The sequence below is a fragment of the Cydia fagiglandana genome, chromosome 21 (genome assembly GCF_963556715.1).
Source record: "Cydia fagiglandana chromosome 21, ilCydFagi1.1, whole genome shotgun sequence".
In the NCBI taxonomy this organism is placed as follows: Eukaryota; Metazoa; Arthropoda; class Insecta; order Lepidoptera; family Tortricidae; genus Cydia; species Cydia fagiglandana.
In genome coordinates, this window is record NC_085952.1 from 7,533,368 (window position 1) to 7,559,065 (window position 25,698).

Below are 25,698 nucleotides of genomic sequence, written 5' to 3' on the forward strand. Positions count from 1 at the left end.
GCTTACAATACACAATATTAGTTTGTTTCCCTTAACGATCATCGTTTTTTGAAAGGTCTTGGATAGATTCCATTAGCTTATGGCTGCGTTCACATGCAGAGAGTAACGATAACGATGCATTCAGAATAGTAGAATACATATGTTTTTGACATTTGTTTTGGTCTGGAAAAGGAATAGAATTATTGAGGTTATCCCTTTTAGGGTTCTTTACTTATTTTTCTACAGTTTTACGATGGCAGAGGCACATATTGGATTTTTATATAATGCCGCATCTACTCTTCTTCAGACAGAAAGAAATAAAACACATTTTATATTGAGAAGTCATTATTTGTAAGTACTTAATGACTTTTTCTTTGACTGTATTTTGTATAAGACTAACTTAAGTGGGTTAATATGCTTTGTATATTTCTAGAATGAGATGCATGCAAGTAACAAAGGGATATGGACTACCAGACAAGCACTTTTCGTCCATAGCCAGGTGTCCTCACTGTTGCACTGAATGGCGAAGGGACACAATGATTAAGGTAAGACTTTGTATGCATTTTCATTTAAAAAATGTTTTCGATAAGTGGTTAATGTAATTTAACTTACAGGTCAAGCCCCTCAAACTCAGTAAAAGGCAGAAAAAAAGATTAAAATCTCGGAAACCAACTGCTCAAAACCCCAATCCTATGTCTTTATTAAATAGTAATGAAATGGTAAGTTTTAAAACTATATTGATGTAGTGATATTGTTTATTGCCAATTAGTGAAATTATTATATTTTCGGCAGGAAAGGATATGCACATTCTGCAAGCATAGTACAGTGACAACAGTTTTAAAACCTACAAAGGATGGAACTTCTAATAATAAAGATGAGAAAACCCCTGTAGCAGCACCAAGTAACACACCAAAACAAAATAATCCAAAAGCCAAACAAGCCATGGAGAAGAAAACTGAAACTAGTATTTATTATAATGCTAAAGAAGTATTCTCGTTAAACAACAAAAATAATGCACTGGCCAATACTAAACCAAACAAAGTGATAAAAAATAATAAAAAGAAAAAGGATAAGTTTGCTGGATTATGCAAGCAAGCTGTGCTTACATCGGCAAAACTGAAGGAAGCTAAAGATAAGGACAAGGATTCATTGTTGTCAAAATTCTTGAAGAAATCATCATGAGTAAATAAAATAATTTATGTAGATCTTTTTATTATCATCAAATGAATATCCATTACATTAGTATTTGTATGCCCTGTGATAACATGAAGTTCACCAGACCTAAATGCTTTATAAAAGCTATAAGAATCATTGTTATCCAAGTAGATATTAATGTCCAGATTCTCCTTTTTTGCATCTGCAACTAAATTTAAATATCCTATAGCGCCGGCAGCATCTGTAGGCCCATCTATACCATCTGTACCTGCACTGAGTAGATATATTTCAAACTTATTAAAATCATCTTTCATTTCATGTATGAGTGCAGAAAACTCAAGGGCTAATTGCTGATTCCTCCCTCCTTTCCCAACACCTTTGACTTCCACTGTTATTTCCCCACCAAAAACTAGACAAATATCTTTATGGGCAACTTTAACCAGCTGATTCATTATCTCAGGATTTAATCCTGGAATATTTAGGCTACTAATATGCGCCTTTACTTCATTCAAGTTCATTTTCCCAGTTACTAAATGGCAGACGAGTTTTGCAAGAGTTGCATATGACTTTGCTACTTCTTTCACATTGCGTGTTACAATATTTGATAATGCCAGAGCTGAATAGTTTAAATTCCTTGCTTCTTCCAAGGCAGCATTTATACTTAGTTGATTGGTCCCAATTAAATAATTCTTTACATTTTCTTTTGGAAATAGTTGTTGCTCCTTATCTTTAGAAAGCACAGTTTTAAACGACATTGGAAGGTCATCAAATAAGTTATATTTTTTAATTATATTCAGTGCCTTAGATGCATCATCTTTATTTTCAGTAGTAGGTGCACTTGCAATCAAGTCTAAGGGGTCACCGACAATATCGGAAAGTATTAATGAGACAACTTGTGCGGGTTGTGCTTGAATGGCTAATTGACCACCTTTTACATCTGAGATAACTTTCCTGACAACATTTAGCTCAGTTATATCGGCACCTGCATTCGCTAGCTTCTTTATTAATGTAGTTTTCTCCTCCAAAGTTATAGGCTCTTTTGGTAATGGCAGCAGTGCCGACCCACCTCCTGATATTAGAACCAAAAGCAAATCATTATGTCCCAATTTTGTAACAAGATCTTTTACTTTCCTAGCAGTGTTTTCGGCGTTCGTGTCAGGTAAATTGTTTTTGGCTCCTTCAAAATAGGTTAGTATTCCTGACGGTCTATGTTTCAAGCTCCCAACTGGCACACTTATAATTCCTTGTTTTATTTTAGGTCCCATAACCTTCTCGATTTCCACTGCCATGTTTTGCACGGCCTTGCCTGTACCAACCACGTGAACATCTTTGCTTTGAAGATCATACTTGTCATTTAATATGGTTAGTTGTTGACTCACTGGGCTGTATTTAACAGAGTTTCTTATCAGGTTGTCTGGAAGCACTGCAGATACACTGCTTTTGAAAATTTGAAGCAAGTCACGTATCACTGTTTTAGCCATATTTATTATTTAATGTAAACAAATGAATAATTTAACCTTATTTCATGTCATGAAGGTCATTTGATTTAAACCGCTTATTGATAAGGGTTGACAAAACTGATAACAAACGTCAAACGCTAGGGCTCGTTCCGTTTGCAACATTTTTGAAATTATAAATGGTTTAATAATCAGTTAAAAGTGCGGAGTACTTTCTATCCCTTATTAGCTTATGAGAAGGCGAAATACCTACATAATAAATCACTGAAATTAAATTATACTTTTTCTCGAGTTGTGTCAGTACATGTAAAATGGGACGTTACCGTGTAGGGGTGACAGGGGTGCTTTTCGTCCGTTGTGCAGGTCTCAACAAGTCGCCGCAAAATTTGAATTCTATTGATAGGGGCGACGCGTAATTTCGCTGAAAGTTTATATTTTCTCATTAACTTAAGAGTTCTTTCACTGTAACTGAATAAATGGTTACACGATGAACGCTGGTGAACCAATTTGTGTATCGAAGCACTTTGTTAATAAATTAAACATAAGATCATTTGGAAACTGTGTGAAACTAAATATTTTGAAGACCAAAGACGACTCCGCTTTCCTTCATCATGTTTTACAGGACGAGCAGATGGTAAGAGAAACACCAAAGGACTTGTTAGCTATTCTGAACAATTTAAAGAAGAATTTGTACAACAATTCCAAACTAGACTTCAGAAACTTCTTTTCTAAAATAACTCAAGATGAGGGTTTGTCACCAGTCAAAAAGGAAGAAATTTTCAACTGCTGCTCAAATGCTTTGTATCAAATTTTACCCAAAGCTTTATTGGAAAGTAATCATAACGCAAAAATATTTAGAAAACTTGTGAAAACTGTTGTTTTCAGCATGAAGAGACAATATGTAATAGCTTCAAAGATGGTGGAAAATTGGGACTTCAAAGTAAGCCCTTGGAACACATTACCAACTGATAAAATGCAAAAGATTTTGAACAACATATTATTCTGGATATTGAAATATATACTATCACCAATGCTGTGCTTGAACTTTTACATCACAAGTTGTAAATTTGATGCCGATGAAAACAAACTGTATTTTTTTTGGAAAAGCCAATGGCAAAGTTTCTATGACAAACAGATACTGAAAATGGTTAAATCAAAAACTCTACAGAAATGCGATATTTATTGTTTGGGTAAGAAATTCAAAATGATGTATAGTCTTCATGATATCTTGAAGTTGAAAGCCATGAATAGAGAAATTCCGAAGTTGCACTTTGTTTTGAAGGGTAACAATGATTGCCGGCCAATAGTTCGGTATAAGCAGGACATACATACTCCAGCAGACAGATACAAAATGAGGGAAAGAATGGCCTTATTAAAAACACTCACTGGGAAACCAAATGAGAGATTAGAGAGTCAATACAACACTTTACATCAAGAATGGGTAAGACAGAACAAACCTGTGTTGTTCTTCGTAAAAACAGACTTGAGCAATGCCTTTGGCTCCATAAATAAAGAAAAACTCATGAAGATACAGAATGCGAGGCATTGCAATTTTCAGAATTCTGAGACTAACTTGAATGTGAAGAAAAAAATAGCCCAGCAATATAAAGAAATGTTCACAGAGCTCCATAAACCTCTCTTAGTCCGAGCAGGCTCCACAATCTATGAGTGGAAACAGGGTTTGGTCCAGGGCTACAAGTATTCACCAGCTTTATCCGAACTCTACTACACACACCTTGATGAAACTTATTTCTCTCATTTACAAAAATCATCATCACAACTGAAACTGTTCACCAGAGTAGTAGACGACTATTTGTATATTACAGACTCTCTTGAAGATGCTTTTTCATTCCTGGAAGCTTTGTCAAATTACAGCAATGTAAATTATGGGAAAACTATGATAAACTTCTCATATCCAGGAATACCATCATGTAGCACAATAAATTTCCTTGGATACAGCTACAATACAAATACCATGCAAGTAAGCCGAGCTAGCAATGTGTATGCTGGACCAATGTGCTATAAGATATCCTTTTCCACGGCCATATGTAACCCTTACAAGCTACTTGAGAACCGAATAGGCCAGTCTGGTATTCAAATAAATGGACACCTCTTCAATCTGTATCACAACACCGAGGAGCTGATTTGGAAGCACATATTCACCACATTCTGCCTGTCAGCAAACAAATTCTGTACCATTTTAGCTATACTGTGTAACCAGAATGATATATTGCACTACCTGTCTCTTTATAAGAAGCGAGTGGTAGTAAAACTTAGCAACTCTATATTGGAAACTATGAAGAAGAATACACCAGCTGAAATCATGTTTGTATATTGTATAAACCACTTGCGATACTTAGCGTTTAAGGCATTAAGTCTATGTGCAAGCAAGACATCAAAATGCAGTGTCCTAGTTGCACCAGTGAAAAATGAATTGGCCAAATGCAATTGCATATTTGGCAAATGGCGGGAACACTCAAGTAGGATCGATTTTGAAGGGAATTGCAGAATGAAAGCAATTCGTGAAGTTTGTAAAAGGGCAGATCTAAAAATAATAATGAAAAATTTCGAAGTTCTGCCTGAAGGCTTTCAATGTTACAAACATATAGACTGACTTACAATTAAATTATGAAATTAAAAAAAAAGAGTATTTAAAATCACTTTTATTTCTTTACATACATATGTAACAACATTCACATTGTAATACTTACAAATTAAAAAAAAGTAGAAGAAAAAACCCATTTAATTTAATTTTAAGTGAGTTAGAGACAGAGATATGTATTGTATAAGATGCAACTGTTATTATTCACATGAAAAAGTGAAAGTAAAATGTAAATATAAAATTAGTGTTCCTAGATTAGATATGATATAATAAAAAAGCAAAGGAAAGTTTTAATAATTATTCATAATTCACAATATGCATGATGAATGTGAGTCTAAATAACTACAAAAAAGCTTCATTGGACGGGATATCATTACGAGATTCTTTGTAATTAATCTTAGTTTAATTCTACCTTAGCTACCTCAGAACTATAATTCAGAAATGCATGTCTATATCACTATAAAGGCACATAGGTACATAAATGTAGGTTCAGTCAATGATGTAAAAAACTAACGGAAGTTTTGTAAGACAATGTATAGATTAAAATAATATCATACCATGAAATCAAAAGAAAATTCTTTACATACATAGATAATAATAATGTATAAAACATTTAAAGAACTGTTCATATAATAATCACGAAAGTGATGCCCAAAACTAGATTAAAGAAAAATATAATTAATTTGAAAATATGTTTCTACATAAAACAATTTTATACAGGCAATATCATAAAGCATAACTTTATTGTACCATACGGCGATACATACTCTTATTATAAGCAGCCATTCACTCACTCTATCTAATTCTTGAATAAAATATTTTAATATTAAGGCATTTGGGACGGATTAATATTTTAGTTAGCAGTACAAAATTGTTACTTAATACATTAAAACCTTACCTTTAAATAAATCAGATCAAATAAAAAAATATATACTACATGTGGTATTGGCGCTATGTTCTAGTTAGCTTCGACTTTTACTTGCTCCAATATGTAATACTTGGTAATACACATGGGTACCTAAATACTGAGGATCAACCGAATAGTGTTCACATTTTAAAACGTCAATAGTTTTGTTTACTTTAGTTACTCTCACATTATTACGTGTTAAAGCATAATAATTTGGGGAAATGATAACATACCCCTTTTTCATAAAACTTAAATCTTTGTTAAATTTTGTCCCTAAAAATGACAGATAAGGACAAACGATTATCAAGGGCTTGTTACACTTAACAGGCGTTTATGAATAACGCTAATAGAAATTACGTTGATCCTACAAAAGTCTGCAGCTATTTTGATAGCCTACGCAGTGCAAGCGTTATATATACGTCATAATTTCATAGAAGTTTGACGTTTAAAATGATACTAGCACTGCGTGGGCTATCAAAATAACTGCAGACTTTTCACAGTCTGACTCTAAAGCTTTGTTCTACTCTATGTAAATAATTTCGCTAAAATAGCTTTTAAAAGGCATATATCCCTATAAATGTGATGGTTACTTATCGAAGTAACGCCACTAGAAACAAAGCGACGGCCAATACATATCCCACCATCCCTGTCCTATAAGCGTGAGATAAGAAGTCAGCGTCGGCCGCGACATAGTAGGCCGACTGGGGAGCGTCGCAGGAGACAATTTTGGCAGCTCGGAGCAGAGCGGAGCCGGCGATGAGCTCCGCGGAGCGTTCTTTGTGGGGTAAGGGCTTCAGTTGGACGGCGGCGTCGCTGAAGATTAGGTCGGAGTATGGGGGTTTTGAGTCAAACATGCTGAAGCTGGAAGGAAATTATTTAGTTGTAGTTTGTTGTATAAAGTGTCTAGTTTATTCTTGTAAATTATGCGTAAATCGACCTAATGTACAATGCATTTACATTTATATTGTAATGATTTTTAACATTTTATTTGATTTTCTCCTTGTATACGAGTAAGAGCGAACTCAATATTACAAGCAAGTAATAGATAGGTTTTAAATAAGTTTTGATTTTATTTTGTTTGTATTAAGGTTGAAAATCACCGTCTCCTATTTCACGAAAGTTTTCTTTCACCTTGTCATTACAGTTAACACCTAAGTTGCGTTCTCGCGCGCGAGTCCATACTTGAAGTTGCGCTAGAAGTATGGAGTCGCGCGCGAGAACGCAACTTATGATAGACCGTCTGTTGTACATTATAATAAAGGTCGATTTAATATATTAACAATTATACACTTGAAAATTAAAAGCCATATAAGGAGAGCCGACCCCAAGTAAATGGGATAAGGCTAGGAAGAAGAAGAAGACACTTGAAAATTAAAGTTACCTGAACTCATCGGTCGCCGTGGCTCCATACAACTGCTGCGCGTACACCATGAGGTTGGAGTATGTGTCGAGCTCGGTGTGGTTGGCGCGGCCCATCAGCACCGAGCCCGGGACCTTGCCCAGGTTGCAGTGCTTGTATTCGTGCATCTTCGCGCGGGTCCCTGGCAAATGTTACTTTATTAATACCAGTGTAAAATATATTGCTTGGGTTTGTATTCGTATGTATGTGTGTGTCGTTGGCGTACGTGTCGCCATCAACTTTAGATTAAGGGCCAGTTGCACCAACCACATCTGACAGACTGATCAACGTCAGCCGGCGCGCCCCGGCGCTTTACTATGAAAATTTCCATACATAAAAATTTAGCGAACTCTTTAACGATACGAACAGTTTGGTGCAACCGACCCTAAGTCAGGTGGTCCCCACAGAAAACCAGCGTCACGATTTGCCGCGGCATTATACTGAGGGGGGATCCTATTTTAGCGTCCAAATGTTTTTTGTCTGCAAGTTTTTTTTTTCGTGTACTATGTTGTGGCGATAAAATAAATGTATGTCGTCTTCTTCTTCTATTCAACCCGCTTAAATACCTCAAGGAAGGGTTGAGATAATGTGTCTATGAAAACTGGTATTATAGGACAAGTATACTGAATATAAACGGTTATTTTTCATCTGATTGTTTCACTTCTCTCATACCGTCTTATTAGGGCTCAGACAGAGCGAGGAATCGCATGTAAGTTTCGCTAGATTGCCGATTGATGAGGTGCAAAACAACCAGCTCAACGGCATCTTGCATCATCTATCTCCCCTTATCCCTTAACATGGCGATCGCGACAGAACTTGTGTATTTAGTTATGTCATTACTCCAACACATGTAGGCGGCATTTACGGGTATTCCAGCACCGTCACAGTCGTGGGTCCCTCCTTCCACCATGCAGCGGACGGTACAGTCACCTGCCATAATATGGTACACAAAGAACGCCGCCAAAATATCAGACGCGATCTTATTTTTAGAGCCATAAGAGCGTGTCATATTTTTGCGGCCTTTGAAGAGTAACATATTATTGTAGGTGACTGGTATCGCCTGAGAACACAATGTCAGTCCCTCACCGTCAGGACAGAGCAGCTGCAGGTCATCAGGCAGCAAGTCCCTCGCCCACCACTCGGTGCGACGGCCGCCTGAGACCTCAGCAGGCGCGGTGTGGCGGACGAACGCTACGTCCCCCCCTCCCTCCACCATGCAGCGGACGGCGCCTACATGCCCGTAGTAATCCTCGCTCGCGTCGCGGCGGCATCGTCTGTGAACGTTAAAATTGAATAGGATAGGAGAAGCTTTATTAAAAAACGCTGATTTAAAATTAACACTGACGTAGTATCACTATAGACTCTATAGAGCAGTGGTGGGCAAAGTACGGCCCGCGGGCCATCTCCGGCCCGCCAATGGTTATATCCGGCCCGCCGCCGGTCCTATGAAATAATTAGTATATGGCTTTGGCCCACGATTATCGCAAACCAAAATAAATTTTGGCTACAATTCTGGCCCCCACTTAAATTTCCTAAACTTTCTGGCCCCCCATGAAGAAAGTTTGCCCACCACTGCTATAGAGGGTTACTCAAAAACGTCTCCACTCAGCTTCATGTCAAGGAACTGAGGACCCCGACGCTGGTCTTCCGTGGTTGGTTAAAATTAGTCTTAATTCCACATCACAATCCACCAACGCGTTTTTGTGGATCAATAGTAATGTGTAGTATGTGTGCTATGACTCACCCACACAAACATAGCCTAAACAAATAAAAGTGCATCTACGTGTTATACCTGTGTGTGTGTGAACCTGTATATAGACGTTTTCCTTTATGTAAAGCCCAACCTCACATGGCGTCCCTGCTAGGGAGTCCCGGGACCAGATTGGAAGATTGATGTCAATGGATTCTGAGTCCAACATATAACTGAAAAAGAATCAATTACTCCGCAAAAAGCGCTAAAAATGCTGCTATTTTAAGCTTAAAATAGAAAAAATAATATAAAGTAATGATTTATTAGCGCATACAAACTTAATAAACATACCTAAAAGAAACATTATTAAATAACTAACCTACAAAACTTAAAAACTAAATCTAAAAATAAATTAAAATAAACTTAAACTACTTAAATGATTACAAAATATGATAGATGAGACGTAGATGCTGGCAGCATTTCATCGCTGTATCGCAATACTTATTCTAACGAAATATTTAATTAAATTATTATGGCATATAGATGTAGTTCTTCGTGTCCTGTATATATATGTATATATGATACTCACCTAAACGCAGCGCCGTGACAGAGGTGGCACAGGTTGTCGTGCGGCACGGTGTTGGCGTCCACGTACTCGGTGCTCAGCGCTCCGGGGGCGCAGGATTTTGTGAAGTATTGGGCCGCCGCGTGCGCGCCGTCGCAGCCGTATGAACTGTTTACAAATAAAATAACAACTCATTTTTAAGTACCTTTATAGTGCATAATTGTTTTCCATCGTATTTTCACGGAAACGTACGAACGTGTCTTGCTATTTCAGTCAGTCTCGGTACAAAAAGTACTAAGGTTGACAGAAGTAGCATGACAAATAAGATCGTTTCCGGGAAAAAATATTTTTTGACGTATGCTTTCATTGCAGGTTTTTATCACATGTCAAAAAATCTTTCAACAGAAATAAATAGGTACACTTGTTCAATTGTGTTTAGAAAATATGCAGCATTAAGCTTGAACTTGAAGATGACTTCGGACAGGCTGACAGATGGACGAAAATCTCTAGTCAGACGTATACGTTACATCCAGTCACAAATTTTATGAATCATAGCTATTATTAGCTAGTATATACGTAGTTTACACTAGCGCCATTGTTATATCCTCCTAAGGCCCAGCCATACAAAAAAAAAATGCAAAATTTGCCACAGAAATTTGAACCTACAATGTAGAAAATAGAGTTGATTTTGCGTTGTTCAAAAACTAAACGAAACAAAGAAAAAGCAACTCTGTTCCAATCGAATATGATTTAAATTTCATTGTACTGAATAAGTACTATAGGTAGGACTTTGGGCCTTAGGAGGTTATGTAAGTGTTCAAGTCAAAAGATACCCTATGGTAACTACATAAAGTGGTATGGTAACTACCTTTTCATTTAAGGAGGTAAGCCACATGTTTGCCGAAATGTTCACTGTTATATGCGTTTTCGTTTTACGAGTTAAATACATAACCTTTCTAAACCATGATCAAGTTACCCCAAATGATCGCGCCGTATGTCATTGTCAACTAAAAGTAAACATAATACAAGCTCTTACCGAATCCATCCATTAGAGATGAGGTAGGCCAGTGGGAAGATCCAACCGGCGGCTTGACCCAGGCCGGTGTGGCAAGAGTTTTTGCCGCGGAGATACGTGAGATCCGTGTCCGGGTCCTGTTCTTTAGCGACGGCCACTGCATAGTACCAGTTCTTGCCGCTTGAGTAGATCTGAGCCAAGAAAGAATTCAGCCTATATACGTATACGTCCCACTGCTGGGCACAGGCCTCTCACTCGCGAGAGGGTTTGGGCTATAGTCCCCACGCTAGCCCAATGCGGATTGGGGACTTTACAAGTTCACATACACCTTTGAATTTCTTCGCAGACGTATGTAGGTGTCCTCACGATGTTTTCCTTCACCGAAAAGCAAGTGGTGAATATCAAATGATATTCCGTACATAAGTTCCGAAAGAAAAACAGCTCAAGATAAAATAAACTTTTATCAGTTTACTCAATGGATCTTTTAACCTTTTCGACGCCACGTCACCGAAGTGTCAAAACTGAAATTGAACTTTACGCATATGCACGTCTATGTTGCTCTGTGGTCTGTGACCGATTAATCAGTTTTTGGCGTTGAACCTGCGGTGCGGATATATCGGTCATTGGCGTCCAAAAGGTTAAACTAGTGTGTAATAAAGAAATAATATTTAGCGTAGGTATTAAATTTTTATCAAATGTGTTATTTTTTATCTTTCCATATCTATTTTCAGGAGATATTTCCAGGTCTTACCTTCTGCATGAAAGGGACAAGTCTATGAGCCATGGCGGCGTGCAACATGTCCCCCGGGTCCATGACGGCCACGTCGGCCACTCCGGACGCGACGGAGCGCTCGCAGTGCCGCGTGCTGTGGCCGCGCCAGCAGATTAGAGACGGTTGGAGATACGCTGCTTTAAGTCTTACCTCCTGCATGAATGGAACAAGTCTATGAGCCATGGCGGCGTGCAACATGTCCCCCGGGTCCATGACGGCCACGTCGGCCACTCCGGACGCGACGGAGCGCTCGCAGTGCCGCGTGCTGTGGCCGCGCCAGCAGATTAGAGACGGTTGGAGATACGCTGCTTTAAGTCTTACCTCCTGCATGAATGGAACAAGTCTATGAGCCATGGCGGCGTGCAACATGTCCCCCGGGTCCATGACGGCCACGTCGGCCACTCCGGACGCGACGGAGCGCTCGCAGTGCCGCGTGCTGTGGCCGCGCCAGCAGATTAGAGACGGTTGGAGATACGCTGCTTTAAGTCTTACCTCCTGCATGAAAGGGACAAGTCTATGAGCCATGGCGGCGTGCAACATGTCCCCCGGGTCCATGACGGCCGCGTCGGCCACTCCGGACGCGACGGAGCGCTCGCAGTGCCGCGTGCTGTGGCCGCGCCAGCAGATTAGAGATGGTTGGAGATACGCCGCTTTTAGGGCCACCTGAACAAAATAAGGTTTTAGAGAGTTGAAATACTTAAAACTAGCATGTGCTGGGGCTTACCCTTTGAACGCCAGACGGCAAAGGAACATGCCGTGCTCCGGACGCCAGTCGATCGCGAATATTTAAGCGAAATTGAACTTTACGGAGTCTCCCGTAACTCCCTGTTGAATTGGCGAAGCTGACGGCTGTAGCCGTCGTTGGCGCCCTTGGCAAGACTTTCGGATGACGTCCACAGCCGTCTGTGGCGGTCAATGGGTTAACCAACCATTTTTTTTAGCCTACTTTGGTGTCCCACTGCTGGGCAAAGGCCTCCCCTCATTTTGTCCACTCGACCTGTCATCGGCCAACTAACCAATACTTCAGAAAAATTGCGGCTTTATACCCTCTTCTTTACTTTAACCCCATTTCAAGTCCTTAAATATTTAATTCCGATTCCATCTTAACATTAACCCTTTTATTGCGGCTTTACGCGGCCACCCTATTATGTATAACGCGTCATCATAAACTTATGGGAACGCAAGAAGGTACCTGGAACCGCAAGCATCTGTGGCCGTTTTTAGCGGTTATCATTATCAGTGTCTTTCTTCTGAAGCCAAATCGTGAGCAACCCAGACTGTATTTGGGTTGAGAAGACAGTTGGCAAACGCTTTCGTTAAAACAACTGCCATCCCCAATGCTTACATTACTAGTCCGAGCGTATTCATTCTCGCGTTAAGGGGCCCACTGATTATCAGTTCGCCGGACGATATCGGCCTGTCAGTTAAGGGGTCATCCATTAATTACATCACACGTTTAGGGGGAGGGAGGGATTCAAGAAAATGTGACATATTGTGACATGGGGGAGGGGGGGACACAAACTTTGTGACGTCACTTTAACTTCATCAGTAACCGAAAATTTATTTAAATTATTTTATTCGCTGTACATTTAAATAACAAGTTTTTAAAACGATAATCGTTTTTATTCGTTTAATTTTCTTTCCTAAGCAGTTTTGGGTTATAAAATTACTAATATTTATATCTTCAAAACTATTTTGATAAAATATTAATAATACTTAAGTATTTACTTAATTCGATTTGGCAATTTCGTAGAAAAAATGTGACGTCACACTAGGGGGGAGGGGTTTGCCAAATGTGACCAAGTGTGACAAGGGGGGGAGGGGTCAAAAAACCTAGAAATTCGTGTGACGTAATTAATGGATGACCCCTAAAAGCTAAATTTGACAGTTCCGAACAACTGACAGGCTGATATCGTCCGGCGAACTGGTAATCTGAGGGTCCCTTTAGCCGTGTACAAACGCCCATACTCGTAAAACGTTTAGGAAAATGATGAGTAGGTTTCCAATTACTTACCCTCATTTTGACACACTTATCCATCTCGGCGTCACTGGTGACACACAGTATCATCCTCTTGATAGGGCAGTTCCTGATGTTAAAGACTGCCTTTTCCGCCTGATCCCCCACGTACTGGTTGTTCAGGATGTGCTTCGCTGCCTGCTCCTCCTCTTGGAGTATACGGAAGTTTATTGTGGCGTCCTGGGGAATTAGAGCCGTGTTTAGTGTTGCTGTGTGATCTGGTCCACAGTGACGAACGAAAATTTTTAATTTGGGGTAGACGTGTGCGCCGCGCCGGCGCGCCGGCGCCGCCGGGCTTTTTGACCACGCCGCCGCTGCCGATAAATGATCGGCGTGAAATCGGCGTGACCTTGATTGTTGTTAATTAGATATTCCAAGCTGGTTTTTGGATTACAATATGATTTTTGTTGTATTATTTATGTTACAGTTGTCAAGTATACATCAATTACATATTAATTAAATGAAACTGAATAGCCAATTGCAGAAACTATTTGACACACCAATTAAAATAGCTGAGTAAGTAATCCTAAGTATTCACCGTCAACTGTTAACGAATAAACGAAGATTGCTGCTAGTGCTGTTTATACCTCGGGCAGCTAGAAGAACAAACCCCTCCAAGTCCATTCTCAAAGAGCTCTATATCGCCACTCATCTCTTCCCAACATGCCATGGGTGAGCCCTTAGATTCTTCGGACATACCTATCAAACGCATAATGTGGAGAAACACATGAATTTAAGCCGAATGAATGGCAAACGTGCTCGAGTTTGAGATAGTCGACGAACGTAATAAAGAGGTCGGGTTGCGGCAGTCCATACGGCATATGACCGTACGAAATGGAGACAAATTACATGTGGTCGCGAGCCTCAGCAATGAGAAAACGAGAAAGAAGATACGTCTCTGGTGCTTGTACGACAAGAAAACCATTAAAAAGAAGCTATAGGAGTCCACTATGTCTAGCAAATGTCAAGGATATGTGGAGTTCTGTTTTGTTAAAGTACGTCAGTAGTCAAATAGGATAAGCCATGGAAAGCTTGAGAAAACGGAGAGTTACAGATCGGGTCGAAGGTCATTGGGACTGGTACCCTCTTAATGAATGAATGAATGAATGATATGAATATTTCGCTTTCCAAAAGGGTTCGTCACCAAAAAAGTTTGAGAACCGCTGACCTAGCCAATAGAGTCGAAGTAAGTAAATTAATTGCTGCAGGGTAGATGTTCGCGCACCGCCGGGCGCGCACACTGAATGATTTGCCGCACTCGCCCGGCGGTGGACTCTATTGCCAAGGTAATAAGGGTGACGCCAGTTTGACTAAAATAGCAATATCTCAGTTCTGCAATGGGATTCCGCTTGGTGCCCATAGAACGAAATGAAGTACAGAGATATACCTATCTAACGACCTAACTCTCAACCTGTTGGTTCTGGGCCATTTTAACGCATAGTCCTTTAAACAGTTTAAACTATAGTTCGTTTTCTTTTGCATTAAAAATAAAGTAAACAATCTTGATGTGTCTTTTAATTGAAAAACACATTTTTAAAATAAGTTACGGCAAATATGTAACAATTATGAATCTAATACGATCATTTATATTCTTTTGCTTTCATAAGTAATAGTTACTGATTTAAAAAAGCGTTTTTCGATTAATATTTTTTTTTCTAATGCTAAAAAAATGAACTATAAATCCGTTCAGCGGTTTAAGCGTGAAGACAGACACAGACAGACACACTTTCGCATCTATAATATTAGTATGAATTATCGATATAGATGATACCTGCAATAGTAAATCGGTGGTGCCGTTGGAGTTGAACAACCGGAAGGGAGACTCTATATTGTGCCCGTTTATATCCTTTCTGGGCTGGAAAGATGACTCCGTGCTAATGCTGAAAAAAAAAAAATTAAATGCATTTATTTCAGACAAACATGGTCCATATTTTGTTAGTACATCTTAACAATTTAAAACTTATAGCTAAGGTTAACTTAAAAAACTTAAATGACTATCTTAGGTACTAAAGACAAATGCAGAGAGGACCAGTGCCTTATCAGGCCACTGTCCCATCTGCCATCATGTCCCATATGACTGTGGCGGCTGTCGCGCACCCTGAAATAAAGATTTCTATTGAATAACCTCCATTTTTGTAACTGACCCAGGGGTGATTGGTCGAATTTCGGTCCACTGCGTAATTGCTTGAAAAAACTTATGACCTTTGCTCCGTGGAAGACATACTTTAGATACATTAGACCTATGTTGTTTTTTTGCTAGTATATAATAACGCATTTGTATAATACGAAGTTGATAACACATTTATTACATTTAATAATACAATTTTAAACGTATTTAAAAAACTCTTGTGCGGTAGAAAGAAGATAAATCTAATCTTCAAGGATGGGTATTCCACAGCCGTCTTCAGATCCAAATCTTTCTATCCTTCTTCTCGTTCCTCTAATTCTTAGAGAGACCGCTCTGATGATTGATATTTGTACAATACGAAAGCTTTTTTCAACCTCGGGAGTCTATTGGTAACTAAATTAACCAGTAAATAATCAGTAAAAGGGGTACACCCCTTAAAGAACTTACCTCAACTGATTATCTTCATTGTTGACCCTCTCAATGCTCCTATCATTATAGTTCCTCCTGTACGGATCATACGAATATCGCTCTGTAGTAGAAGTGTATGCGTTCCCGTAGCCATCTCGAGATTGGTAGGTTGCCGTCCGGTTAGAGTTTTTATTCAGGGGATTTGGTTCGCCGTACAGTTGAACCAGTTTTTGAATTAGGTTTTGGTAGCTGAAAATGAAAAGTGTATTTTACTTTGATACTAGTGACCCGCCCCGGCTTCGCACGGGTTAACAAATTATCATAGACCAGGAATCCTCTAGACCGAGTTTAGAGCAATTATTTCATGCAACCGATGATGCCAAAAATGCGGGGGTGCGCGGGACGAGGTGAGCGAAGTCCCGTGCCGTGATTGGTCCGTTCAAAGACACGGACGTCACACAAAGACACTTTCGAATCGAACATGGAGTAAAATTACCGTATGCGTGGCAGAGGGGGTAGCGCGACTATGCTCAGTCTGGAGGATTCCTAGTCTATGCAAATTATACATCTAAACCTTCCTCACGAATCGCTCTATTGATAGATGAAAACATAAAAATCCGTTTAGTCGTTTTTGAGTTTATCGAGAACATACAAACAGACAGACGCGTCGGGGGACTTTGTTTTAAGAGTTGTAGTGATTATAGATCTCTTGAAACTGAGTTTAAACGCAGAATGGGCATTATCAATTTAAAGGACGCCGTTTGGTCTATGTACAGCTCCACTTACAGAGATGCGAAAAATACTTTATAAAAAGTATTTAAATACAAAATACAAATACTTCCTTGATAATACTATTTCAAATGCAAAATACAAAATAGTTTTTAAATTTGTATTTAAATACAAAATACGAAATAGGTATTTTCAAAATACTTTTTTAAAATACAAATACTTTTCGATAAAAGGTACTCTGAGTAGTGAATACCCAGTCTGAATTAAAAAGTATTACTCGGAATTTCCGAGTTGAAAAGACTCTCTTTACTCTTTGAAATCAATCCTCTATCTAAAGTGCAAATTTCTAGTTGTTTGTTCATATTAACCGGTAGGATGTAGATATGGATGATGGTTTTAATCGGCCAACTTTTAAAGCATTAATTTGTAATGCTTCACAGCTAGTATAATGCCTCTCGTTAGAGTGATGAAAACGTCTCGTTTGTGTTTCACCAGGGCAGAAAAGTTTATTCTCCTCTCGTGCCTTGAAACCCTCCCAACTCTCAAGATTCCACTTTTTTAACCACTCGCTACGCTTGTGGTCATGTGCGACGTTACTAAACAGATTCAACAGTTCCATGTTAAAAGAATGAGAGAGTTGCCAGGATTGTAACATCAGAAGAGATTGTAACTCCTACCTACATTACCTACCTAGTTACTATAAAGTATTTTGTATTTTGAAAATAGAAAATAGGTCCCAAAAACTATTTCAAATAAAATACAAAATAGTTTTCTTCAAAAGGTATTTAAATACAAAATACAAAATAGGTATTTTGCATTTTGTATTTGCATTTTAAATACAAGTATTTCAAATAAGTCACATCTCTGTCCACTTACATGTAGGAATAGTAGATTGTTAACCAAGGGATGAAATGATGCCTTTTACCTGAGTTAAACATTCTACTTTTTATTTTGAATACGAGGAAAGTAAAATGCATGTTTTTTAAAAGTAGACATTTCGATAGTAAATCTTGAGGGTACTTTCAATTAACAATTTAGGCAAAAGTATCGATGTTTATGGAATGGGGAGATAAATATCAGAATGGAAATTGTATAACAAATCCATTTAAACCCAAATTTCAATTGCTTATCGGAAAACAAATAATATATAGTGCGTTTTTTTTAGCATTAGAAATTAGGTAAACAATCTTGATGTGTACTTTAATTGAAAAACGCATTTTAAAAACAAGTTACAACAAATATGTAACAATTATGAATCTAATACGATCTTTTATATTCTTCTGCTTTCATAAGTAATAGTTAATGATTTTTGAAAAGTGTTTTTCAATTAAAAGACATGTCAAGATCGCTTACCTTTTCTCAAGTTCTTCCCGATGCTAAAAAAAACTAACTATAGTATGTATGTATGTATGTATTTACTTTATTGTACATAGAAATATGTGACGTTCCACGGGAAAAGGTACCTTATGAGGGTTTCTAGTTTCGGAGATATGAAATGTTTTGTAAAGAGGCGAAAAATGCTCAATTTTTTTTTATTGTGTGATCTGAAACCTTAATGCGTAACGTTTGTTTACCTGTTTTTATTTTTGTTATAAGTTAGTTATAAGCCTAGTAATGTCGTCTCAGAGTTTAGTGAAAAGGTACCTTATGGAAAAAAGATTGAAAATTCCCAAAAAAACTAGTCAATACGGGAAAAGAAGTTTGGTAGAGAACTGTATTAGCATTCTGCAAAACTAATTTGATAATTTCAGTTCTAGTTGGGGCGCCTAGCAAATGTTATAACCGTACATCGACCGACATTACAAATCCAAGTAGCCTGCTATTATACCAAAGTTACTCACGTCAAGTCTTTCTTAACTAGAATAATCTTCATTTGGTTGGGTCGCATGCAATAAATCAGCCATTGGTTTGCTGATAAATGCCAATACCCGACGCATTACCTTATGGAATATCTGAGGTCATTGAACCTCAATGCCGCTTGTCTTCAATGGCAACCAAAATATATTATTGATAAGAAATAGACGATTTATACCATCTTTACCCCAAAATATTATTAGTTTATCCTAACTGTTCCATCATCATCATGCCTCATCATGTAACTTAACCACAAGGTACCTTTTCATTACATACAAATTATTGGTCTTTTTTAAGATTATTATGACGAAGAACTAATTAAATTTGTGGCAGTTTAATGTAAATTAATATTTTCTATTCATAAAAGATAAACTTCAATGTGATTAATGTTTTGTAGTGATGTATTATTAGATTTATTTCCATAAGGTACCTTTTCGTAAATGTATGGAGCAAATACTGTTATTGTTATGTAAGTTTAAAGTGGCATAAGGGGTTAAATATAGTATTTAGTTGGGGATTTAGGATTTATTTCATTTGAATGACAGAATTTCTTTCATATGTGCACAGAAAAATTGATTGTGTGTTACATTAAAAGTAAAAATATTCAATTTTCTGATTTTATATGAAAAAGTCAATAAATATATTTTCACCTCTAAATCGGTATTGTTTTTTGCTTAAACTGTCTCTCAGTGTCGTTTTATAATAGATAAAATTTAAATCTTGAGAGCTCATTGCAATCAATCGTGAAAATGAAATAAAACTTTATTTTCAAGAGATTGGTTAGTATAAACATAAATCAGTCGATATCAAAGGTTTCTATTTGCATTACAGAACAAGTCGCAACATTTTTTTGATCTCAGATATATAAGGTATTATTATTTGTAGTCAACTATGTAACTTACTTCAGGAACATAGTTTTTTAGGCGGCTAAACTTAAAACACTTCTATCGTAAAGTTGCTAATTTCACAACATTATTTTCAAAAAATCATATCTCTGTAACTACGCAACTTAGGAGGTTGATCTTTTGTGTTATCGATAGCTTATTTATTGTAGATTACTGGGGTATGCATAACTCCATATCCGCCATAAGGTACCTTTGACCGTGGGACGTCACATATAAACACGAGAAACACAGTTACAGAGTCAATTAAATACAACAAAGGCGAACTTATCCCTGAATGGGATCTCTTCCAGTTAACCTACTACACTACTACTATACACGACTACTACTATAGTCATACTTGGAATGTAAAATGTTCTAGTGCAGAAACGTATCATTTTCTGCACACCTTTTAGAACAACAATGACCCTCTTTCAGAGCATGAGAAATGAAAAGTTATTACCTTACCCCCTTATTCATAAACGTTTACTAAAGTTGACAAGCCGATAATAATCGTTTGTCACTTTCTATCATACCAATACGTCGGAAAGGGACAAACGATTATTATCGGCTTGTCAACTTTAGTAAACGTTTATGAATAAGGGGGTTAGTATATATTTCTAAAGAGTAGTAATACCAACCGTTTCCTCTGTTGCAGCGAGGCGGCGCTGCTGGTGACGACGGCGTCGGCGGGCACGCGGCCCCAGTTGCACGCCTCCCACTGCGTCACCGCGCGCCGCGACCCGTCGCGGCAGATCAGCTCGAACCGCTCCGGGGACACGTCTCCTGGGTCACGGAAAACCATGTCACAACTAGTTACTCTCAAGATGGGATTCTACCTAGGGTTTAATAGGCAATATTTGGAATTAATTTAATACCACTGGTATTAAATAACAAAATAAATAAATCATAAATCTAGCCCTAAATTAGCCTGAGGCATTATTCCCGGGACGCTGGCCGCGTTCCCCCTCTGCACGGCGAGGCTGAGTTTTTGTGCGAAAAAAGGGGCAGCTCGTAGGTCGCCAGACACCCAGACTAGTTTGGTAGAAAACCTGTATCTGGTAACCTAGGGTTACCAGATACTCATTTAGAATTTCCTGACAAAATTCCTGATTTCCGATTTTTCCTGACATTCATTTAATATTGTAGTACTCCCGGAGTACTACAATATTTATATTTAATTATACCAGGAATTCGCAAGTATAAAAGCGAACATATTCCTCCTCTACTACTATACCTTAACATGAGTGCCGTGTGGTGCCGGCATCAGAAAAGAATAGCACCACCCCATCTCGTCCCGTGATGGGTGTCGTATAAGACGACTAAGGGAAAACTGGCGACAGATATGCATATGAGCAAGGCTCGCCCGTATCCTTAGCGGGGTCCTTGCTCACAAGAGCTGTGCGCGCGCCACATCGAAAAAAAAAAAAACCTTAACATGACAGTATCAAATACTTGCCTATTATCTTGGTGGACAGCAACGCGTGCTGTATAGTGGTGTCTCGCACGAAGGCAATGTCACCAGTACCGTTGGCGACGAGGCATTTCAGCGCGCCCTCGTAGCCGGCGTAGGGGTCCGCTAGAGTGCAGCGGACACCGGCGCCTCCAACACATAACTTGCATAACCTGTAAATGTTTTTTTTTAGTTGCATTGAGATACTTTAATAAGTACTTTTTGGATCAAATACGTCACTTCCTGACAGCATGATGGAACTGATAGACTGAACTGAGTTTAACTTTTTTTTCTTTTTGTTTAAGAGCTCCAACTCTAGACAGGCGTGGCTCACTCCGCGATTTCGTCGCTTTGCTACAAGTAGCTAAAAGTACTATTTTGGGGAAAGCCATAAGCTGCGCGTGACGCTGTCGTCACCTAGCGGCCATATCTGTGCTGATCGTAACAGACGCGTTTTGTTAGAGAGTGAGTCTTCTGTACCTAGTACTATTATTTATTCTCTAGACTCTAAAACTTGCTTCAAAATACTAATAATAAATTTCAGTTATGTCAAACGCCACATAAAGTAGCGAAAATAAAAATTATGATATTTAAGCAAAGATAGTTCTGGTATCTTGACTTTTGATTGGAGACCCAATTTTTTATTATTATTTAATAGGACCTTGGAGACCCAATGGTGACTTCTACCATAGCTTCTACAAGAAAAAAAAAGCATGCATTTACAAGATCAGACTAAATGTCTCACCTTTGCATTTTATCTGCTCGTTTGGGGAGTGGGTGACTACAGTAGACGCAAACCAAGCTGACGACTGGGATCTTAAAGTTTCTCATTCACGCTCGCGTGGTTGAAGGTAGGATGAGAGAGATAGAGATATGACCCTAGTCGTCAGTTTGGTTTGCGTCTACTGCAGCTAAAGCTATCTTATTAAATATATTTTAAATGACTTACTGGTCAGGGTTGTCTCCGATGGGGTTGTACAGGTCCTTCAACGAGTTTGGCGCGCAAGAGTCTCCGAAGAACTCGATAGCTGACTTGACGTGGTTGTTGCAGTCCGCTATCCTTAGCCCACCTTCTTGCATTAACTGTTGGAAAATTATAAAGTCATATGACAACAGCAGAAGAGGTGCCACCACCACCAAAGGTCATTGCCATCCTGTTTATCATCTAGTGGTGGGCACACGCTTTCTAAATATACCATCACCCACACTATTAACTGTAGTCAGCCAAGAAAGTGGTTTACCACTTTTCGTCTCTATCAATCAGATAAGAGAGTCGAAAAGTGGTAAACCACTTTCTTGGCTGACTATACATCAGTGCACCTTATGCCTTTTGTAATAAGGTCCACCGATGTACAGTTACGAGTGTTGCTGTTTGTGTGTACAAGAGGGTTTGGGCTATAAATACAACAGCCAAATGGATTGAGATAATGATACACACCGTTTATTTATTTTGAATTTCTTTGCAGAAGTGTAACCTAGTAGTTGTAGTAGTTTAATAAACATTTAATTATTTTAATCTTTTCCGAATACTTAAAGAATTGTCTCTAAAATACTCACAGTATGTATAGGCATGACCCATCCAGCCAAGGAGCCGACACCGGGGAAGCAGGCCTTGGCTCCGCGCAGCCCGTACAGGCCTGTCCCAGCTTGGACGTTGGGCAAGCCTCCTTTGTTGACTACGGCCACTGCATATTGGTATGGTTCTCCCCGGCCATACAACTGTAATACATGACAAATGTTAACATAATGTACAATAAGGTATTGGCACAGTACAAGAACAGTAGTGAATCTTCATAGAAATGTGCCGCTGCCGGCTTGAATGTGTGCGTGCGCGCCGGACCCCGTGTACGCACGCTCTGCCACGCACACATTAGCATAATATACGGGGGAATACGGTTGGGGCAGCGTGGGCCGTACCGCGACTGTGATCGCGTGCATTCGAGTACGCTGCGGGTGGGCAGCTCGCATTTGTCTGCTCTGACGGTAGAACTCAGCACAGCTCGCCGAGGTCGTATTGTATTGTAGGAACAATTGCTTCATAAGTCAGAAACGCACATGTGACACCCTTAATATAGGAACATCCATTGCCTACGAATACCGCTTAGCGTTACTTGTTAGTCTCCATAGGCTACGGTGACTAAAATCGAGAAAAAAACTCTTTAAAAATTGAATTTAGCAAGGAGCAAGTACCAGGGCCTCATGAGTTACGAGAAGGTGTCGTTGACCAACCCGCCGTGGGGCGCGGGGCGCGGCGGCCGGGTCGCGTATCAGTATGAAGGTACAATAAAAGTGACAACTCTAAGCGCCAACGCAAGAGTAGGCAAATAACTTGCCGAGCGGCCTTAGATTCACTACTGTTCTTAGTGTACTGTGGTATTGGTATTGCCTCAATATGTCTGGATAGAAACTCTTAATTACACTGCCACACATATGCAGATAGCCCTATTTCACTCTCTAAGAATGATATTCTAAATAATAAAATTTTCGAATATAAGTTGTAGGAGGGCAATTTCGACTGCAAGGAAATTTCAACTAATCAAAATATCTCCCATGTTTTACATTATTAACTAGAGTGCCATAATGTGTTCAGATAGCGAAGAAGATGTGTTGTGTGTGACTCTAGTTAATAATGTAAAACATGGAAGATAATATTTCAAATTGATTACTTGAAATTTCCCTGCAGACAAAGTTGTCCTCCTGCACCTTATGCTTGAATATTGGTTGTTAAATTACTTAAGATACTTTTAATCACAATATTTTAAATATGAGAACATTGTACAACAAAGAATAGGCATAGCTATTCAGCGTGGGAATGTAGCCAGCCTTAGGGGCTGTCCATAAATTACGTCATCGATATTTGAAGATTTTTGACCCCCCCCCCTATAATCATCCAAAAATCATGCTTCAAATGACTCCATTTCCTCCTACTTCATGCTACCATCATCCGATGTCCAGACCCCCCCCCTAATTTGAAATGACGTAATTTATGAATAGCCCCTTATAGGCACCCTTCCACAGGGGACAGATCTGGGGGACCTAAGGTAGGTGGGTAAGGGGTCATCCATTAATTACGTCACACCAATTTCTAGGTTTTTTGACCCCTCCCCCCCCTTGTCACACTTGGTCACATTTGGCAAACCCCTCCCCCCCTAGTGTGACGTCACATTTTTTCTACGAAATCGCCAAATCGAATTAAGTAAGTACCTAAGTATTATTAATATTTTATCAAAATATTTTTGCGATATAAATATTAGTAATTTTATAACCCAAAACTGCTTAGGAAAGAAAATTAAACGATTAAAAACTATTTTCGTTTTAAAAACTTGTTATTTAAATGTACAGCGAACTAAATAATTTAAATAAATTTTCGGTTACTGATGAAGTTAAAGTGACGTCACAAAGTTTGTGTCTCCCCCCTCCCCCCATGTCACATTTTCTTGACCCCCTCCCTCCCCCTAAACGTGTGACGTAATTAATGGATGACCCCTAAGTTTTATTTATTTATTTTATTAGTTTTAATTTATTTAGTTTTTATACTTAATTTTAATAAGTCTATAAGTTTTGTCCTTAAATTACTTTGCTTTTAGCTTTAAAACAGCTTAAGGTTTCAGTTTGGCTAAGCATTATAAGACCTGACCAAGATAACTTACTTCTTGCATGATAGGCACGAGAGAGTGGTAGCGGCCAGCCACATACACTTCCCCTGCATCCAGGGCCAGTAGCGAAGCTTCTCCTTGGTCCACCCACGCCATGCATTGTTCTGTGTCAAAAGCCTGCAATGTAAAAATGACCATAAAGAAGATTCCTTTGTAACATCTAACAACAACAGATTCTCACTATTGATGCGGGCCGATTGTTTTTTTTTAAATTATTTTTATCTTTAAAAAAATATTTTACTTCTCTGTCATCCAAATTTTTTAGTTAATAATTCTTAGTTAGTGCACTCTTAAATAAATACTAAACGCGTTTGACACCTTTACGATTTAAGGCTCCGTCATACAGGCGCGATTTTCGGGCGGCGCGCATATAAAACCTTTAGGATTCTGAAATAAATAAGATTTGTGAAGCACTTTACCTTAACTTTATAAGTCAACAGGCAATTAGTAGCCGACCGGTTGAATAAAATTAAACGCTTACCCGTTTACACTGTATTTCGATATAGTCCGTCCCGAGTAAGCCTTTGTCCAACTGGGCGATCTTCGTCAGCTTCTCACATTTCTCCTGCGCTGCTACAGAAGTAGTACACCACGTCACTACGTCCTGCCCTTCCACTTTAGGCGGCACGAATACTTCATTGATGCCTCCGCTCCCTGATACTGAAGCTGAAAGTTTTTGTTTGAAAAACGTGAGTTACCGATTCCAACTAGATGACGCCCAACTTTGTAAGGCAAAAATTGTAGTAAATATAGTTAAAACTTACCTAAAGCTGCTGATAACAATACGAATATACAAAGTTCTTTCATTGTGGAAGTATTTAATTAACTAAATTACCATAATTAATTCATAAAAGCTGCCTGAAAAGTTTTCGATTTACGGATGGACACACCCGAAGTTGTCACAACAGTCGGTTGGTTGACAACTGAATGAATGGATTCAACGATCATTCATTCTTTTAATGCGTCCACAACACCACAAACAACTAAGAAGATACTACGGTCCACACGGTACGTTAATAGAATGTCCTATG

The 25,698-nt window shown here is 38.8% G+C and overlaps 4 protein-coding genes across 4 annotated transcripts; 2 read left to right on the forward strand and 2 right to left on the reverse strand.

Annotated features, from left to right (window-relative positions):
- The first annotated feature begins 168 nt into the window (after positions 1-168).
- On the forward strand, positions 169-1,178 carry LOC134675232 (uncharacterized). Its single transcript, XM_063533447.1, has 4 exons — positions 169-330; positions 413-524; positions 594-698; positions 772-1,178. The coding sequence occupies exons 1-4, from the start codon at positions 233-235 to the stop codon at positions 1,159-1,161; spliced, it is 705 nt and encodes a 234-aa protein (XP_063389517.1). The 5' UTR covers positions 169-232; the 3' UTR covers positions 1,162-1,178.
- Positions 1,175-2,693, reverse strand: LOC134675175 (glycerate kinase). The gene has a single exon (XM_063533367.1). It carries the CDS (start codon positions 2,613-2,615, stop codon positions 1,176-1,178), a length of 1,440 nt encoding a protein of 479 aa, XP_063389437.1. The 5' UTR covers positions 2,616-2,693; the 3' UTR covers position 1,175.
- Positions 2,694-2,803: 110 nt separating this feature from the next.
- Positions 2,804-5,205, forward strand: LOC134675154 (uncharacterized). Its single transcript, XM_063533329.1, has one exon. It carries the CDS (start codon positions 3,079-3,081, stop codon positions 5,203-5,205), a length of 2,127 nt encoding a protein of 708 aa, XP_063389399.1. The 5' UTR covers positions 2,804-3,078.
- A 34-nt stretch (positions 5,206-5,239) lies between these two features.
- Positions 5,240-25,596, reverse strand: LOC134675260 (transferrin 2). Its single transcript, XM_063533479.1, has 16 exons — positions 25,432-25,596; positions 25,149-25,333; positions 24,662-24,784; positions 22,569-22,730; positions 21,961-22,094; positions 21,018-21,184; positions 20,200-20,344; positions 16,134-16,343; positions 15,330-15,438; positions 13,556-13,738; positions 12,034-12,204; positions 10,791-10,960; positions 9,779-9,922; positions 8,586-8,773; positions 7,482-7,641; positions 5,240-6,961 (listed from the first exon to the last, which is right to left on the reverse strand). The coding sequence occupies exons 1-16, from the start codon at positions 25,472-25,474 to the stop codon at positions 6,691-6,693; spliced, it is 2,565 nt and encodes an 854-aa protein (XP_063389549.1). The 5' UTR covers positions 25,475-25,596; the 3' UTR covers positions 5,240-6,690.
- Positions 25,597-25,698: the final 102 nt, after the last annotated feature.

Bases quoted from the DNA above. Each gene is read 5' to 3' on its own strand.
- LOC134675175 (XM_063533367.1), bottom strand. From the start codon at position 2,615: ATGGCTAAAACAGTGATACGTGACTTGCTTCAAATTTTCAAAAGCAGT.
- LOC134675154 (XM_063533329.1), top strand. From the start codon at position 3,079: ATGAACGCTGGTGAACCAATTTGTGTATCGAAGCACTTTGTTAATAAA.
- LOC134675232 (XM_063533447.1), top strand. From the start codon at position 233: ATGGCAGAGGCACATATTGGATTTTTATATAATGCCGCATCTACTCTT. The intron at 331-412 runs GTAAGTACTTAA...GTATATTTCTAG, and splicing joins ATATTGAGAAGTCATTATTT to AATGAGATGCATGCAAGTAA. The intron at 699-771 runs GTAAGTTTTAAA...TATTTTCGGCAG, and splicing joins TATTAAATAGTAATGAAATG to GAAAGGATATGCACATTCTG.
- LOC134675260 (XM_063533479.1), bottom strand. From the start codon at position 25,474: ATGAAAGAACTTTGTATATTCGTATTGTTATCAGCAGCTTTAG. The intron at 24,785-25,148 runs GTAAGCGTTTAA...TTTACATTGCAG, and splicing joins TCGAAATACAGTGTAAACGG to GCTTTTGACACAGAACAATG. The intron at 9,923-10,790 runs GTAAGAGCTTGT...ATTTGTAAACAG, and splicing joins ATCTCTAATGGATGGATTCG to TTCATACGGCTGCGACGGCG.